The 15,998-nt window shown below is 49.5% G+C and overlaps 1 protein-coding gene across 1 annotated transcript in view; it reads right to left on the reverse strand.

Moving 5' to 3' along the window:
- KSR1 (kinase suppressor of ras 1) overlaps positions 1–15,998 on the reverse strand; it is a 68,131-nt gene extending 52,133 nt beyond the window's left edge. The window contains 1 exon segment of the mRNA XM_080562788.1: positions 15,387–15,998. Coding sequence (XP_080418914.1) covers positions 15,387–15,665 — 279 coding nt within the window. The 5' untranslated portion in view covers positions 15,666–15,998.

Raw genomic sequence — 15,998 nt, forward strand, 5'->3', positions numbered from 1 at the left:
AGTAGGCAGTCCTCCCTCTTACTGCAGGGGGAATCGCAGAGTACACAACTCCTCACCTCAATAGTCCTTTCTGAGTAACCTTCAAACACACGGGCACATCCTACCTATCTACACAAAAAGACAACAGAGTAGTCTTCATTCACAAAAGGATCATGATAAATGATGACCTCCAAGGAGATACTGGATTTGTTCCTCTAACGTGCTTATGGAGAAGTAAAATTAGGGTAAAGACATGGTTCTGATGTCAGATATGGCCTTCCATAGTGTATATCCTTTCTCCATATATGCAGCTGAGCTTTGTGCTTCAAAATTAAGATATATTACTGCTTTGGGATCTGACCCAGAACAAACTGAGTCGTATTTCCTCTACCTCAGCAAGGAATCAAGCGAGGTAAGACACCATCAAGAATCTGCAAAACTACTCCTTTAATTCCAACACTGGAAGGAATTTAACAGAGGCCAGAAAGATAAAACCATCTTTAAAAGTACTTAGTCATTTTCCAATAAAAAATGGAGCTTGAATTGCATCTACAGCCTGCAGACTAAACACTAAAAAAACCACCCAAGCTTAGACTCATTGCAAATACTGAATGAGCAAGTCGCCTACCTGGAATAAAGATAGTATTATTCATATAGTCACTGCTACAGAACTATCACAACTTCTAATGGACATATATATAAAAAAAACAGTACTTAAATATCTGCGCTGGGAAAAAATATCCTGAACTGGGCCAAAACCCAGGAAGCCTTTGCTACCTTTCCTTGAAAGCCACTAATAAATAGCGTCTTCAGCTTGGGGAACAAATGGTCGTGGATTTAGAGTAATGCCATGTTCTTGGCAAATATAATACTGAGAGCATTCCCTGCCTAGAACAGGATGGGAAATGTATGAATATTCATATAAATATACTAACATTTTTCTTGTCCTTAAATCAAATTCTACTGAAGTGGAAAGAAATCTGTGTGGACTCTGAAACGGTCCCTGGTCACAACAGAGAGGTGACACAGTAATGTGCTCTTATAGGAACCTGGAACTTGGTACAGGTTGATCTCCATATATTATTGGCCACCCAGAGGCCATTCAATGAGCTAGGAAATTTGGTAGGATGAGTCAGATCAATGCACGTAACACTATTATTCACGTGGGTAATGAAGAACAGCATTCATTTTTTGAACTCTACGTTAACAAGCCCACCTGATCATCCACCTCTTATTAGTTCATACAAGACTTGGATTGGACATTGTTTCTGCGAGTTAGTAGTTACCTTTAACAACTCCTGGTACTGCCTTCCTTCAATAAGGCAGAGAAAGAATCCTTTTGCATTCTAAAAATATCCACTTTCTCAGTTTGTTATCCTTTGGTATTTGAGTGTTGTTTTTCATTACCTTGCCCCTTCAAAAAACACTTACTTTGCATCAGACCAAGTGAAGACAGTACGAACAACACTTCTGTTGAAATAGCTGGATCTTCGAGTGAGGGTGAAGGCCACACTGTTCAGGGTATTCAACCTTGAAAGGCACTTAAAAAAGAACTGAGCAGGCATAGACTAAAGCTAAATTCAGCTCTTACTCTCATTTTAAACTGTTTCAACTCCAATGTCTTCAGCACAGCCACATTCAGTAACTACTACTGTAAATGAAAAATAGGCTCGCATAACCTGGCATTCATTGAATGCCAACTGGATAACCCCAAGGAGCGCAAGTGAGGTCCTAAGCTAAAGCCAGCTGTACTCTTTGCTAAAGATATGTCACTTACGTGATAGCTTTAGCAGACCAAGTGTTCCATCAAGTGATATGGCTGTAAATAATTTACCAGCAGCCCCATAATACTTGATTAAAACCTACTGAAAGAAAATCTAATTAAATTGCCTCAGAAAGAACAGATAATTGTATGACAGCTGCGTAAAGGGCAGATGGTGAGTGGAAGCTCATCAGAACATGAAGAAATATTTCAGAAAAGGGTACCTTTATCTGTACTGTGTTGTGATGACCTCCACCTGTGTGATGCTGACTGTTCTGGGGATCATTCCTCCTTTCTGCCTCTGGGCATCTGAACTGACAGCAAGCGTTCTGGCTCTCCTCATGACTGGCATTTGGGCACCTGTGGAGTAAGTACCTAATCTCTTAGGCAGCCAGGTTAGAAAGTGCTTACTGCATCTTTTAGTGATGAGCAGCAGACGGCAGGTAAGTTACGAACCACATGAGTCACAGAACCGGCACTTTTTTTTTTTAATAAAGGCTGTATAGAGGAATATTAATGAGTACAGTACTTCATAGAATGGCTTGAATTGCAGGGACCTTACAGATCATCCCGTTCCATCTCCCCTATCCTGGGCAGGGATGCCACGTACCACACCAGGTGGTCCAGGGCCTCGTCCAACCTGGCCTTGAACACCTCCACGGATGGGGCATCCACTGCTTCTTTGTGCCAACCTGAGTGGAAACCGCTGCAACAGAATATTCAATACTTTTTTAAAAGGTAGCAATCCAGGCACCCAGAAAAATAACTCTTACCCACATTAGAAGATGCAATACCCAAAACAAATCATCCCTTTGTTCAGACCAGCCCTCAGCTGCAAATATATATTTATAGCCCGATTTGTCAGCACCTGGAAGCAGGTTTGAGGATGTATTGCTAACTGCCCTCTCCACATCCCAGCAGTGAAGGCCAAAAAAAAAAAAAAAACCAACCCACCAAAGCACACCAAAAAAGGAAATGAAAAATACTAAAATCAAAATTTGACAAGTCCCCAAACACACCATTTCTAGACAGATTTAGAAGACAGGCTTTCAAGCGGACAATAGTCATTAAGGAAAAAGATTTTTCCAGACTCGTTCACCTGGGAGTTCACTACTGCACATACAATTGCAACTGCAAGCAGCAGGGGCATTGTGATCCCCAGATCGCCAGACACCAAACAGGAAGGGCTTCCTGCTTTGGGGTCAGACTCTCGGCCTAAGCAAATAGGTCCTATTTCATGTGAATCTATACATGAAAAGGATTTGAACACCCTAAAAATCAACTCCAACAATTTGTGCATACTAACCCTAAGGTTTTTCCATCCTGAGTGAAAGTGCGTACTGTGTCACTGGCACAGTGGGTGAAGGAGGGCTGGTAGCATTAAGTGCCATTGTTCTCATTTTACAAATAATCTTCGTGTACCCCAGCAATTTTCCAAGGGACTTGGAAAGCTCATGAGCACCGAACCAGCACTCCTTCCTGAGCTGGGACACTGGTCTCCGGATAAACCTGCCTCTTTCTGCCCACGTCTCAACTGGCCAGTTTTAAGCTGAGGATGGTCTCCCCATCATTTGGTAACCTGACAAGAACAAAGACAACAGTAACCCTTCCAACAATTGCAGAAACGAGGGTTCAGCTTGGTCTCTGAGTTTGTCTGTCCCAGCTAGGATAAGAGAACCTACTGCCCAGAGACAGGCTCTCAGCGGAATTACACATGCTGCTGGTGCAGCTACATGAGACCAAAGTACAGCTTTGATCAAACTACCATCCCGATACAAACACCACGTTATCCACACGGATCTCATGGAAGCTGCCATCTATTTGCAGTTAGTTACACAGATGTCGGGTACACGAAGTTTTTGGTTATGAGGGGAAATCGCTAGGCTATCTCACAGTTTGAAAATAAACACTGCAAACTCACCCCTCTCCTTGGTGGTTCCCCCAGCTGCCACCACGCAGGCTAACTTGTCAGGCACCTTTCCCAGAAAGGAGAATTGCCAGCCCAAATGCTCGTGATTTAAGGACAAGAAGGCCACGCACTTCAGAAAGGCTTATCCTCAGAAAACTTGGCAACTACCTGCACAGCAGCATGGAAACCGTACTGCTCTCTGCTGTGAGAAGAAGGTACTTAAGAGGTGGTACAGGACCTCCTTGAGGAAAAACCCTTAACATCATTTTTCCCAAAGAAATGAGCCATTCTCACTGGTAAATTTCAAAATCCCTCACCCATTAGGGTGGCTCTCCAGTTTTCCCCATGTCCTCTGCCCCAGAATTTGAAGCTAGATAAATCTTAGAGCCACAGCAACTTGCATTAAGCGGCTGGAGGTCAGGCTCAGCATTTAGAGGAACTCCAAAGAATTCTAGCAATGCAGAGACTTGCAGTGCTTGCTGATACTGTTCCCACAGCTCAGACGCTTTGTCAAGAGAGACCATGCTGCTAACCCACCCTGCAAAGCAGTCTGAATGTGCAGATTATTCTCTGCAGCACATGGGGGCCATGCCCGGTACAGAAGAGACCTCACACCACGCTCCTCTCACCAGGAAGAGGGGATCACAAAAAAGGCCAGGCCAGCCTACCTACGTACAGGGCCAACGGTGAGCGAAGGGGAGAGGCAGGGATCAGGCCACGCACCGGCTCGTGTTCTCCCCCTCCCTCTGCCCGCTGCTTTCACAGCTGCAGACACAGCCAAGGCAGGAACGTGCAGGAGAGCCGGGTCGGGCCCTCTCTGCAGGAGGTGTCTGCACCACCGAGGCCAGAGGACAAAGCCCTGTGAGAAAGCAAAAAGCAAAGCAGCTGGAAAGACACCGCAAGGTGGAGACAGCCAAGGGGAAGCTCTTGGAGGGACTGAACCATTCCTGAGGGACCAGGCTTGCCATCAGAAAGGCACCTCGGCCACCAGCACTGGTCACTGCTGCTCCTCCTCAGCCTTCCTCGCCCCGTCCCAAACAGCTCTTAGTGGCTACACGGCATCACAAAGTCAACTGCCACAGCAACTACCTGCGTAACTTGCTGCCTTTAGAAAGAAAGACATCTGGCCGTTGTCAGCTCTGCCTTCTCCTCCCAGTGCTGCCATGAGAAACCAGAGGTTCAAAGCCAGATGTTAAGGCTCTCTCGAGTCACCCTTCTTGGTGGAAGCGTTCACAGTAACACCAAGATCTGTTAGCAAAGCTCGCCTGCCAGGCCAGAGAACCTGCTCCTTCACCAGGGAACGGGGCAAAGGCAGCGCGCCTCAGGCTACGAGGAGGGGCTGTAAGGAGCACTGCCGCCACACGGGACTTCACCCGCGAGCAGGGCTGCGCCACGCTGCACTGCTGCTGCTGAAGTGCTTGTGTCTCACCCAGATGAATGGATAGATGCTACTACAGTTTGAAATCTTACGTTGTCAGGACTCCGCTAACTTCAAAGCTCCTAGCTTCAGAGCACAAACTAGTTATTCTTGGCAACTGAGGCAATGTGAATAACACAGAAGAAAAAAGGAAAGAACACATCAGTGGAGCTGCAGCACGCCTTGGCAGCAGGATGTTGTTGTAGATTGTTTCCATAAGAATCAAAAACTAAATATTAGTGTCACACCAGCAGAAGTATTCAGCCACGCCTCCAGTCACCGAGTGGCAGCCGGTAACAGATGAGGCCCGTTCAGTCAGATGCAAATAGGTAGCTACTGCCACAAAGGTGCACTGAGCATCACTGTAAAAAAACCCTCCCAAGGAGCTGGACTGTATTTCCTCCACACACGGCCTCAGCAGAACCCCAGCCAGAGTTTCAGTGCAGCAGCTGAAGACCTGTGCTTCTAGCAGCTCTCCTTTCCCCCTCCAAACCCTTCTTTCACAGACACCGCCCAGGTCGCTAGCCGTGACTGCGGGTGGCCCAGGGACCCGGGGCGCGCTGACCGAAACTCTGCCCCATTGTACCCACACAGACCGTCACCAACACAGCAGTGGTTAAACCAGGCCTGCGGCACGCAGCCAGTGGTTTTATGAATATTATGTTTGACCCACAAAGCAAGACCAAACCAGTTTTAACACACATAATATCCTGGCCTAATACAACTGGGGTTGACAAGCCCTTTGACTTCCACTCTGAGATTTCTCCCACCTTAGCTGTGTAAGCAAATGCTGCAAGTCTTTGGCTTACTTCAATGCTATCATCACCTTCCTCTTCCGAAGAGCTTAAATACATCCCTGTGTTTCGCAGGAAAAACAGAAAAAGAAACCTTCATTTTTTCAAAGGGAGCAGGTTGAAAGTCTATGCAAATCTCCCCAAAGGGGTCAGTTCCATGACACCAATACCTGTTTTTTTCAGTTGTTTCCTTAAACCAAGGGAGAACAGGCAAAGATACAGCTTCCAGCATTCACTAAAATGCTCTCTGATCCACACGTGCACTAAGAGTGTCTAATATTATTAGCTGGCACTGCTCTGAGGCACTCAGAACTGTCTCTACTGAAATTGTGGGAGAGTTAAAGTTGGAAATTTTATTATGTGGAAAGTTTCAGTTTTGGTCAGAAAGACAAAAGGCCCGTAAACTGAAATGTTTTGCTTGGCAGATGAAGAACAGCTTTTAAAAGGGAGACGTCTGAAAATCAGGAGTCTTCTGTGGAAAGTTCAGTCTAAAACAGTTTTCTCTTCCCTGAAGCTTTAAGCAACAAAAACTTACCACTTCTGCTTATTTCAGTGCAGCTATGCAGCTATAGCCATACACAGGATTTAACCCTCTAGCTTACTAAAAAGGTAAGAAGAAGAAAACATTGCTCTGGACAATGAAAACTGTTGCTAGAAAATTCTCTGTGCTTTAAAGATGGGTAGGGAAACAGAGAGAAGTCCTCCCTGAGCACTCTGAGGCAGCACGGGCGACACTGATGCGCATCTTCCAGTAACTACTTTCATTTGCATCGCCTGATACCTTAAAGAGGTTACACCTGGTTGAGGTTTTCAATCTGGAAAAAAGTATTAATTTCTTCTTTCCAGTTTATTCAGCATCACCAAGAACTAAAAATAAAACCTCACGCTAGAATCTGCAAGCCTCAACAATAGCCCCCCCCAGCAGCAGCGAGAAGCTCGAGACTTCCTTTCTAAATTTAGATTGCTTCAGACAGAAGTGAAAGTTCTTTGATAAACCCCACGTTTTAGAAGCAAATAATCAGGGCAGGAAAGTGCTTGCCCACTCTTCTTTTAAGCCTCCCTGCACAAGGCTTCTGGGAAGTGCAGGTACGGCCGCCCAGGAGGTCCCGACAGCCCTCGCCCAGCTCCACGCAGCCCAGGGGAGGGCCTGGACCCACTGCGCCCGAGCAGGATTCCTCAGCGCCATGCCAGTCACTGCTCTGTACATCTCACGGCTTCCGTTATTAGAGCCATTCCCCTTGGGATAACCAATAATCATCAGATCAGAGGCACTCCACAGCCCCTGATCCAAGCGTGACTCCTTATTCGACTGACCACGTGCCCCGAGATGCACACGATGCGAATTAGATTTCCTCTCTACGCACAAAAAAAGTGATGGAGGCCTGGCCTTTGTTGTGTTCAGAACACATTCCCAGGAGAAAAGACAACTAGATTTTAGCTTTAAAGCCAAATCTAAAACTACCAAGAGCAAGATGGAGGCACCGGGTCCAATTCCAGATCCCAGGAATGGGTAGGGAACGGCTGCTGAGCGTGGAGCTGCTCCACTGCAGCGGCTCTCAGACTTACACCAACAAGTATCCAGGGGGTGCTACAGAGGACTTCTGTAACCCCATTTCCAAAGCCATTAAAAGGATAACTGCTGTTTTACTGCCTGCTGAAGAGCCACTGCCTTAACTTAGGGCAAGCTAACGTCTGCCTACAGCCACGTGCCAACACGGGGCAGAGCCTGTGGTGAGTCTTGGCAGACAGAATCAGTCCTCTAAAACGCAGAGCGCCACGACAGACCCTCCCTACTGCAACGTAAAATAGGACATCCTGGTCAGCGGCTTATTTCACACTGTGATGGGCCAGGGCACCCTTCTTTGTCTCGCAGGGCAGGGGACGGAAGATGACACACACACAAACCGTTTCGAGGCAATGAGCAGCACTGACCACTTTTATTCTCAGGGGGTTTTTGCAACTGGACGGAGAATGCCCTCGGCCTGCAACAGAGCTCAGCCTCCAGCCCTCAGTACTGTCCCCCCAACAACTTCCTGAAGTGTAACCTAAAGAAACACACGAAACCTTTTGTTTTCTCCTTTTAGGAAAATCACTAAGAAAATAGGAAGCTGCTTCTTTTTTCCCCTCGCTAATTAAAAATGTATTTGAGTCAGTCATCTAACCACACGTTCTGCGGGCACCATCTGCTGCACCTCCCTCCCCGCGTCACTTCTGGCTGACCAAAAGTAGTAGCGAGTTGAGCTACAAAATTCTTAGCCCGTATTTAGGTGGGAAGGTTTCTATTGGAAAGCTGTCTGCTGTTACCTGCCATCACGGCTTTAGTTTGTAGGAAACAAGTGATTTTAGGTATTGCTGAACAATATCCCAAATAACACCTGAAAAGCCTCAAACAGAGCCCACGCAGGTAAATATTCTATGAGTCCCGTTTTATTCAGTCTATTCCATACAAACACTAAAACCTTTCTGGTGTCACTGCTTTTCCCACTATGCTGAACGTCCCTCTGCCAGGCTAAACGTGTACTCTTCTGCAGCCAGCTGCAAGCTATTTCCATCTAGTATCTCATTTTTCCTTTTTTTAAAAACAAAAACAAAAAACACTCGCTTCTTGGAAGCAACAACTCTAGGCAGCTCCTCCTCTGCTGCGTACTTGCATAACCACACCGGTTTCTACAGCAATTTAGAGCATCATGGTACAGGCTTCTGTTGTTATTTGAACAGCCTCAAGTCCAACGAGATTTGCATCTTCCACCTACCTACAGCCCCTACAGCCCAGGCTTCCACAAGATGTGCTGCACAACAGACACCTATTAGCAGACTGGACGGTGATACACACAAGCCCAAAGAAATCAGGCCACATGCTAAGGTTTTGGTTTCAACCTCAAGAATGCTCCAGGGTTCAGTTTAAAGCTAACTCGTGCAGAAAGGTTTACAGTGCAGACAGTGGGCTGCGGCAGAGGTGGTGAATGTCAACCAGCCCAGGCTGCAGGGAATGCTACAGCTGCACCAGTGAGCGCTCCATGGGAGCATGCATGGGGCAGCACAGCTGGGCTGGGACATCCCCCTGGGGTCTGCAGGTGGCACAGGAACTCTGTACAGCTCCAGCTCACGGCAAAGGACACCTGTGAGCACCTGTATACTTAGTGGCTCTCAGCGGTCCTTCTACTCATCAGCATTACAGAATATCTCTAGTTTAACTTGGGACTGACCCTCTCTGAGATTCTGGGGGCATGGACCACAGCCCCCAGCCGCCCTCACTCAAGTTGTGCCCATAGGGAACAGCTGCAGTCAGAGCCAAGCCAGACTGCCAAATTTTCTTAACCACGCTGCGCTAGTCCTTGGCTGCGTTCAGACTCCCACCGAGAAGCAAGAGTGCCCGCAACACTCCCATGCACAACTGCTCACACGTTGTATCTTGGAAGGGCTGTTCCTTTCTTGTGGAACAGGCGCGTTTCCAGGTGTGTTTCCAGACTCAAAGACCCCCAGTTCCTCACACTTCTTAGCTGTGGCAACTGAGCCACCGTGCTGCTGTAGCAGTCGGATGTGTGGGACTGCTCCATGGGAGGGAAAAACGAGCTGGGAGGGAAGTCTCTACGAGATGTCTGAGTGGTGGTGCCTGGGTGGTGCCACCTATATACATCACTCTGTGCCTTTCACCACAGCAGTAATCGAGCCAATACATTCTCCAATCCCCCAAACAGTGGGAAATAGCCAAACATGATTTCACTATAATTTATCTTTTGGAAAGAGAAAGTTCTGCTATTGGCTGAAAACAAGGATGGGAAATCATAGCCATAAAGGAATGGTGAGGGTTTTATCCCTCAAGCATCCAAAGGATTACACAGTCTATGCTGGAAATATAATTTTAAGCATAACTATTCCCTAAATAATTCTGTGTGTCACGTGACTTCTTTTGTTGTGTTCCTATTTATGAACAACACCAGGTGATAAATGTATGTAGCACCACACCGACTCATATCTGTAAATCTGTCACTTGTATGCAGCTGTAACGTTCCTTGGGGTTTTCCTTGCGTAAAATGCAGTTACAAGCTAGTGTTTGAACTTCAGTAGCAGACCCAGTTCTGCTCAGGTGCTACCTGTCCAAGCCTCGTTACATCCACAGGCTTAGCTAGATACAGCTGGAGTTCAAGTTGGGCTACTTGACTGATTATATCAATTCTGAACCTGCAATACACATCAGAATTCATATGTGGAGACTGAGGCTTGTCTAGCACACCAGACTGCGGGTTCCTGTTAGTGTGTGTAGGCACGCACGTACAGAGGTCTCAGCTCCAGGCTCTGCTGAACTTTCCTGAAGTTCAGTTGCTGTAAGGATCTCCAAGCTGACTCTGCACAAAAATGAGCAGGAATAATTCTTTGTGTGGCCACTGAATTATGTCAAAGCAGTCTCGGAGAGACAAAGGCATTGTAAGGCCTTACTCTGATTCTTTCTTGCTTCCCAATTAGCGCTTCACAGAATCCAGCCAAGGAGCAAAGTACATATAAACCTTGAAAAGTGAAGAGAAGCCTTTTTCATATCTTCATCTTTATGGTAATCTTCTCATCGCCACTTATCCTGGAAACTCCAGGTAAATTAAAACATCGCTGCCTTTTTTTTTTGTGTCAACTTTTATATAGAATCAATGGTAGGAGATAAGCCAAATTCCATTATGATGTGCAAATCCTGATCATATACAGAGACACTGCCACAAAGAAAAGACGAATGCTACAGACTTTGTAACGTGGCTTTCCGTCCATCCAGGTCAAACAGATTCTCTGTTGAAACTTCTCTTAGACAAGTGCACAAGTTTAGGAAAAAAAAAGAGAAGTCCTACAGAAAATAACAATCACCTTTGAGGAAAAAAAAAATGTCTTGCATATATACAAATAGTAAGATGAAGTAAGAGAACGAGGTCTCTTACATAAGACCTGCTGGAAAAGGAAGTTTTTTTCAGCTGAGCAAGGCTCATAAACATGTGGCTACAGGTTGCAGCTTGGCCTGAAAAATTCACTACTCCCACTACTTACAATTTACAAACACAGTCTTCCTTTCCTTATGCATACCACATGTCCAACTTCCAGTCTGCAAGTTTGGATGATTACGATTCCTCTTCCTCTCCTCTCGTTTCTTCACCCATTTTCAAAGCATTTCTTTCTTCTCAGAGATTGGTAAGAGACAAGCCTTTCCTAGTCAAATTGCCAAGTGCATCGAGATTATGCTAAAGCAAGTTCGAACGTATCTAATCCACAGGTATCATTCAGCCAACTTGAAAGACTGATTTGCGAAGCTGTAGACTCATTTGTGACACAGCACAGCCGGAATCAGACTTTCTCCTCTGGCATTACATTTTCTGGTGGTGCTGAACGGAAGACGTACCGGAGGGAGAGGTCAAAGCAATCTCTGCACACTGGTCCAAGAACATCTCTATCGCAGACACAGTCCAGCCAAAGAGCAGTGACAGTTTTCCTCAAAGAGCAGACAGATCTTCACAACACACGCTACCTCCCCGCCCCGACACTCCCACCATGAGCAGTTTGGAGGCAGCTTCATTGCCAGAAACACTGGAGCTAGCTCTTACGATGTAAGAACCACAGTAGAAAAAAATACATCTGCAATCTAAACAGTCTAGGTCTCGGTTCAGCCAGGTCCTGCCTCATCTTCGCTGCAATCAGGCTAAAGGAAAAAAATAATAATAAATAAAGGTGTCCTTAGCCTGGCAATTCCCACAGTTTACTGAACCACCTATGCTGTTTCCACACAAGAGATTGAGAAACCGTAGGAACTCTCCTTGCAGTCAGCACATGGGACCGTATCCTCCTCCGCACTTCCAACAGAGTGGCTTGAGTTGCAGTGGTAGAGGTTTCACGTGCCTCACTACGGATCGTCAAGTCTGGTCCTGTTATCAGCTTCGTAGCCAGAGACAGAGATCCGCAAAGATCTAATTTTCCCAAAGAAATACAGCTAAAAATGATATGCTTCTAACTTTGCAAAACCAATTTAAGAGTGATGCAAGGGATTAGCATAGAGACAGAGTTAAAAACTGTGTATTTTTTTTCCAGAGACACCTGGGGTAACATTGGGTGCTTACCATATGGTAAGACAAATTTTGCTCTCTTAGGTACGGCTTAGAATTACCATTATTTTCCATTTCAGTTTTGCAGTCTAGTTGAGAAGTGAGTAACCTGCGAGGACAGAACTGAAAGAAAGCCATATACCAAAGCGTCGGGTAAGAAGAAAAACACTCACGCACTTATTCGGCTAAATACACAAAAATTTAAAAAAAAATACAAGACCTTGTGGTATCAGAGAACCTACTCTGCTAATAACTAAACTAACACAATCTACTTTGCACTACAGGGAAACTCCCTGCCCTTCTAAGAAACAGCCTTCATGCATGTGAAACGGGCAGCTCATGTAACACATCTACACTGACGCGTTATTTGCCAGTAATTCCCACAGCCCTTTCTTCCCTCCTCTCCCTTCTGTATTACAGAAAGCTCTCCCTGCAGTCTTTAGACCATGAGTGCTTATTTTTTCCTGTCAGGGTCCCACTTTGACATCCTTATCTGCTGTGTGCTTCGGTTGGAGACCTCATGAGCAAGAGGAATGAGGAAGGACTTGAAGCACTTCAGTAAGCTGGGAGGGACGTAAGCACGCACAGCCTAACCCTCAGTTAGGGGGATGTTCTCCGCTGAGGCACACGCACGTTATGAATCACGCGGCATACCTGATGGCTATCTGAGCTGCGAACAGACTTGGAGGAAAGCAGTGCAAAAAGGACCAAGAGAGCAGATCTTGGGTAAAAAAAACAACACACATTTATGTTCATTTTCACTGGTGTTTTAGGCTAGTAAGCCCATTCACGTTACAGCTGCCTTCAGAACGTTACCTCAGGGCCGGGAGGCCGAGGCGGCAGTGGCCACACGCAGCTCCCTGGCCGCACGACGCAGGGCAGCCGCGTCCACCTGCCTCCCTCCTACGTGCAGGTGGTCAGGACGCCTGCGGCTGACAGGTACCGAAGACTGTGTTCAGGGAGGCATCCTGTTAAGTTCACGCTTCTGACACCAAAACTAGACACTGCAAAACTTGTCAAAATATGAGCTATATACAGATTGCATTACAGACGCTTCCCTGCTTTTCCGTTCCTTATCAATGTAAGTTCTTTGTTTTTATTCCAAACTGATTTTTGACTTCGTACATTGGACTGTCCTCAGAAGACACACGTGCAGCCTCGCATTTGGCCTCGGGAGCTACTTCTTCAACTTCAGAGTCAGGTCCCCTCCCTTCCCAAATGAGTACTTCCCGCTTCCAGTTTGCTCCCCGTACCTATCTTGCGTTTCATCTCAGCCCTGTGGCTTTGCTATACAGTTTACCAGTTACACTAATGCAGCTAAGTTTTCATAATTCTTCTTCCATGAAGAAGTTTCCACGTAAGAACAGAACCAAAGCACAGATGAGGCTCACAGGCCCAGCAACCATACCACTACCTCATCGTGGCCCACGAAGCCATCCAGCTCGCCAAGGCCAGCGAGGGAAGCCAGCAGGCGCTGGAGATCTCCAGGTGCTTCGCTTCACCACGGGAGTGCCTGGCGAGGAGCTGCCCTCAGCGCGCACAGTCACTGCACGCTGCAGCCAGCTTATCGGCAACACCGGCTCCAGGCACCATCAGAGCACCTGTCTGGGCTGCCTCGATCTGGTAGGCAAATGCGTACGGCCACACATGCGTGCGTTTCTGACACATTAACCATAGCACAGTAATCACACGGGGCAGTGCCCCAGGCGGGCCACCTGTCACTTGAGGCAGCCCACCACCCCGGTGTCCCTGCGGCACGCCACGGGAAATTACAGCTTAGAGAAGTAAACACAGACCCTCGTCTCCTCAGCCTGGGCCCTGCATCTGCAGACAAAGCCACGTCGGGCTGGCGCGGGGCTGCTGAGCGCCATGCCTGACAACAGGCCGTGCCCGGCAGCATGTACCGCGGCACAGGCAACGGCACGGAGCAAAGGGCAGAGCCCGTGCCCCTTCCTGGAGCTTCATGGGCTGGCAGAGATCCAGTTCTTGGTTCAGTTCCCAGAGAAATCATACACTGGACAGTGCATCAGAGGATTTTTTTTCTGATGAGGGACAAATTTTACGACCACTATTGAATGTGGAACCCGTTTATTTAAGCAGATAAACGTTCAAAAGGAACGCGCGCACACACTTGGCAGCCATCAGCAGAAGCTGTTTTTGTTGCTTTAAGAACAACCTGAAGATGACAGCAGGCCTTTAAACTTTTTAAATAAAGGTTTCCTTTTAGAATGGGCCCACCAGCAAAATACTAATGATCATTTTCCAAACTGATGGTGATTTACATTGTGTAAGCATTGAAAAGACAGTCAGTAGGGTTGCCAAAAGCCTACATAAATATTGTTTCAGAAAGAATAGCCTTTTGAAGGCTATTTGGAGGTGGCAGGAGGAAAAAGAGCACTCCAAATTAAAAAAATAAAAAATAAAGCAGAGGAAGAAGAGAAGGAAGAATGATAGATTTCTAAGAGGCAGTACCAAGAGCTACCACCTATTGTTTCACAATTTTTTTCCAGCCTTCATTTCTTAAGCGATGGGTTTTACAGCACGTGTGTTTGTTAGAGCTACGCGGTTGTAAGGATTTTCCTTCCTTGAGCCTGATGCTCTAGCTCGATGGCCCCCAGCGTCAGGCTAGAGGAAGGGACCACGGGCCTTCACGTGAGGCTCCTGCTCAAGGACGGCGCTGGGTGGGAACCGCTTGCTCTGCCCAGAGCAGCATCACCTGCACACGAGGCGAAACACGGGGGGTTATTAAGCACCTAAAGCTCAAACGAACCAAACAAAACCAACTCCAAATTCCCTTTCTAAATACTCGCGCAGACCCGTGTGCAGACTCAGCCCTCATCCGGGAGCACCGCGCGTCTGGTGCACGAACAGTGTCACAGAACCTCCCCGAGCAGCACGACCTCTCTCCCACACGGGCCGCGACGCTGCTCGCCCGCCGCACCGGGGCGAACAGGGCGGGCTCCGATCGGCAAACCGAGCCGGGGCCGAGCGGCGGGCCTGGAAGGGCGCCCCGGGAGCACACCCAGCGACCTGGGCACACCTCGGCCCGCCCGGGGCAGCCCCCAGCCTCCGCCGGTGTCCCCCCCCCCCCCCCCCCCCCCCGCCCCGCGGGGAGGCCGAGCGCCGCCGGAGGGCCGCGGGGCCGCGCAGCGCGCGCACGGCAGCGAAACGCGGCCCCCCCCCACCCTCCCTCCCCGCGGGCCCGGCGCTCCCCGCACCTGTCCCCGGCTGCCGGCCCCCGCCTCCGCCCTCCCGGCACCGGCAGCCCGCGGGATGCCCCCGGCCGGGGGTCGCTGGCAGCGCCCGCCGGGCCCCGCGGCCGCCCCCCCGCCGCCCCCGTCCGGCGGGGCAGGGGCAAGGAGCGCCCCGGGGCCGGGGGAGGCGGCGGGGAGGGGGCAGGCCTCGGGCCCCCGCTGCGGACACCCCCCCCTCCCCCCGCACCCCGGCCCCGTACCTCCAGGGTGCGGATCTCCTGCTGGGTGAGGTCGTTGGAGGCGGCGCACTTGGTGCGGAGCCCGCGCAGGTTGGACAGCGAGATGTCGATGAGGTCCTGGAGCAGCCCGCACTGCTGCAGCGTGCTCCGCACGGCCGGCAAGCCCCGCGCCGCCGGACACGGACCCGCACCCGCACCCGCCCGGGGCCCCGCGCCGCCGCCGGCCGCCGCCGCCTCGCCGCCGCTCCGCTCCTTCCTCTCCAGCATGCCGGCGGCTCGCAGGGCAGCCGCTCTATCCATTCCTCGGCATCGGGAGGCCGGCGAGGAGAGGCGGCGGCGGCGGGGGGAGCGGCGGGCGGGCTGAGAGGGAAGGCGGGCGGCAGGGAGGGAGGGAAGGCGGGAAGGCGGCGGCTCGCCCCGCCCCGCCCCGCCCCGCCTCGCCTCAGCGCGGCTCTCCCCGGGCTGTCGCCGCGCAGTGACAGGCACGGGGCCCGGCTTCGCCTGCGGCCGGCCCGCCTCAGCTCCCCGCTGCCCTCTCGGTCCCCCGCAGAGCCCCTCGGCCCCGCCGCCGTGCCGGCCTCGCGCTGAGGGAGCCGTGAGCGAGCCCTGAGGGGGCCCTGGCGCAGGCCCGCC

This window comes from Anser brachyrhynchus (assembly GCF_964034855.1).
Source record: "Anser brachyrhynchus genome assembly, chromosome: 20".
Classification (NCBI taxonomy): domain Eukaryota; kingdom Metazoa; phylum Chordata; class Aves; order Anseriformes; family Anatidae; genus Anser; species Anser brachyrhynchus.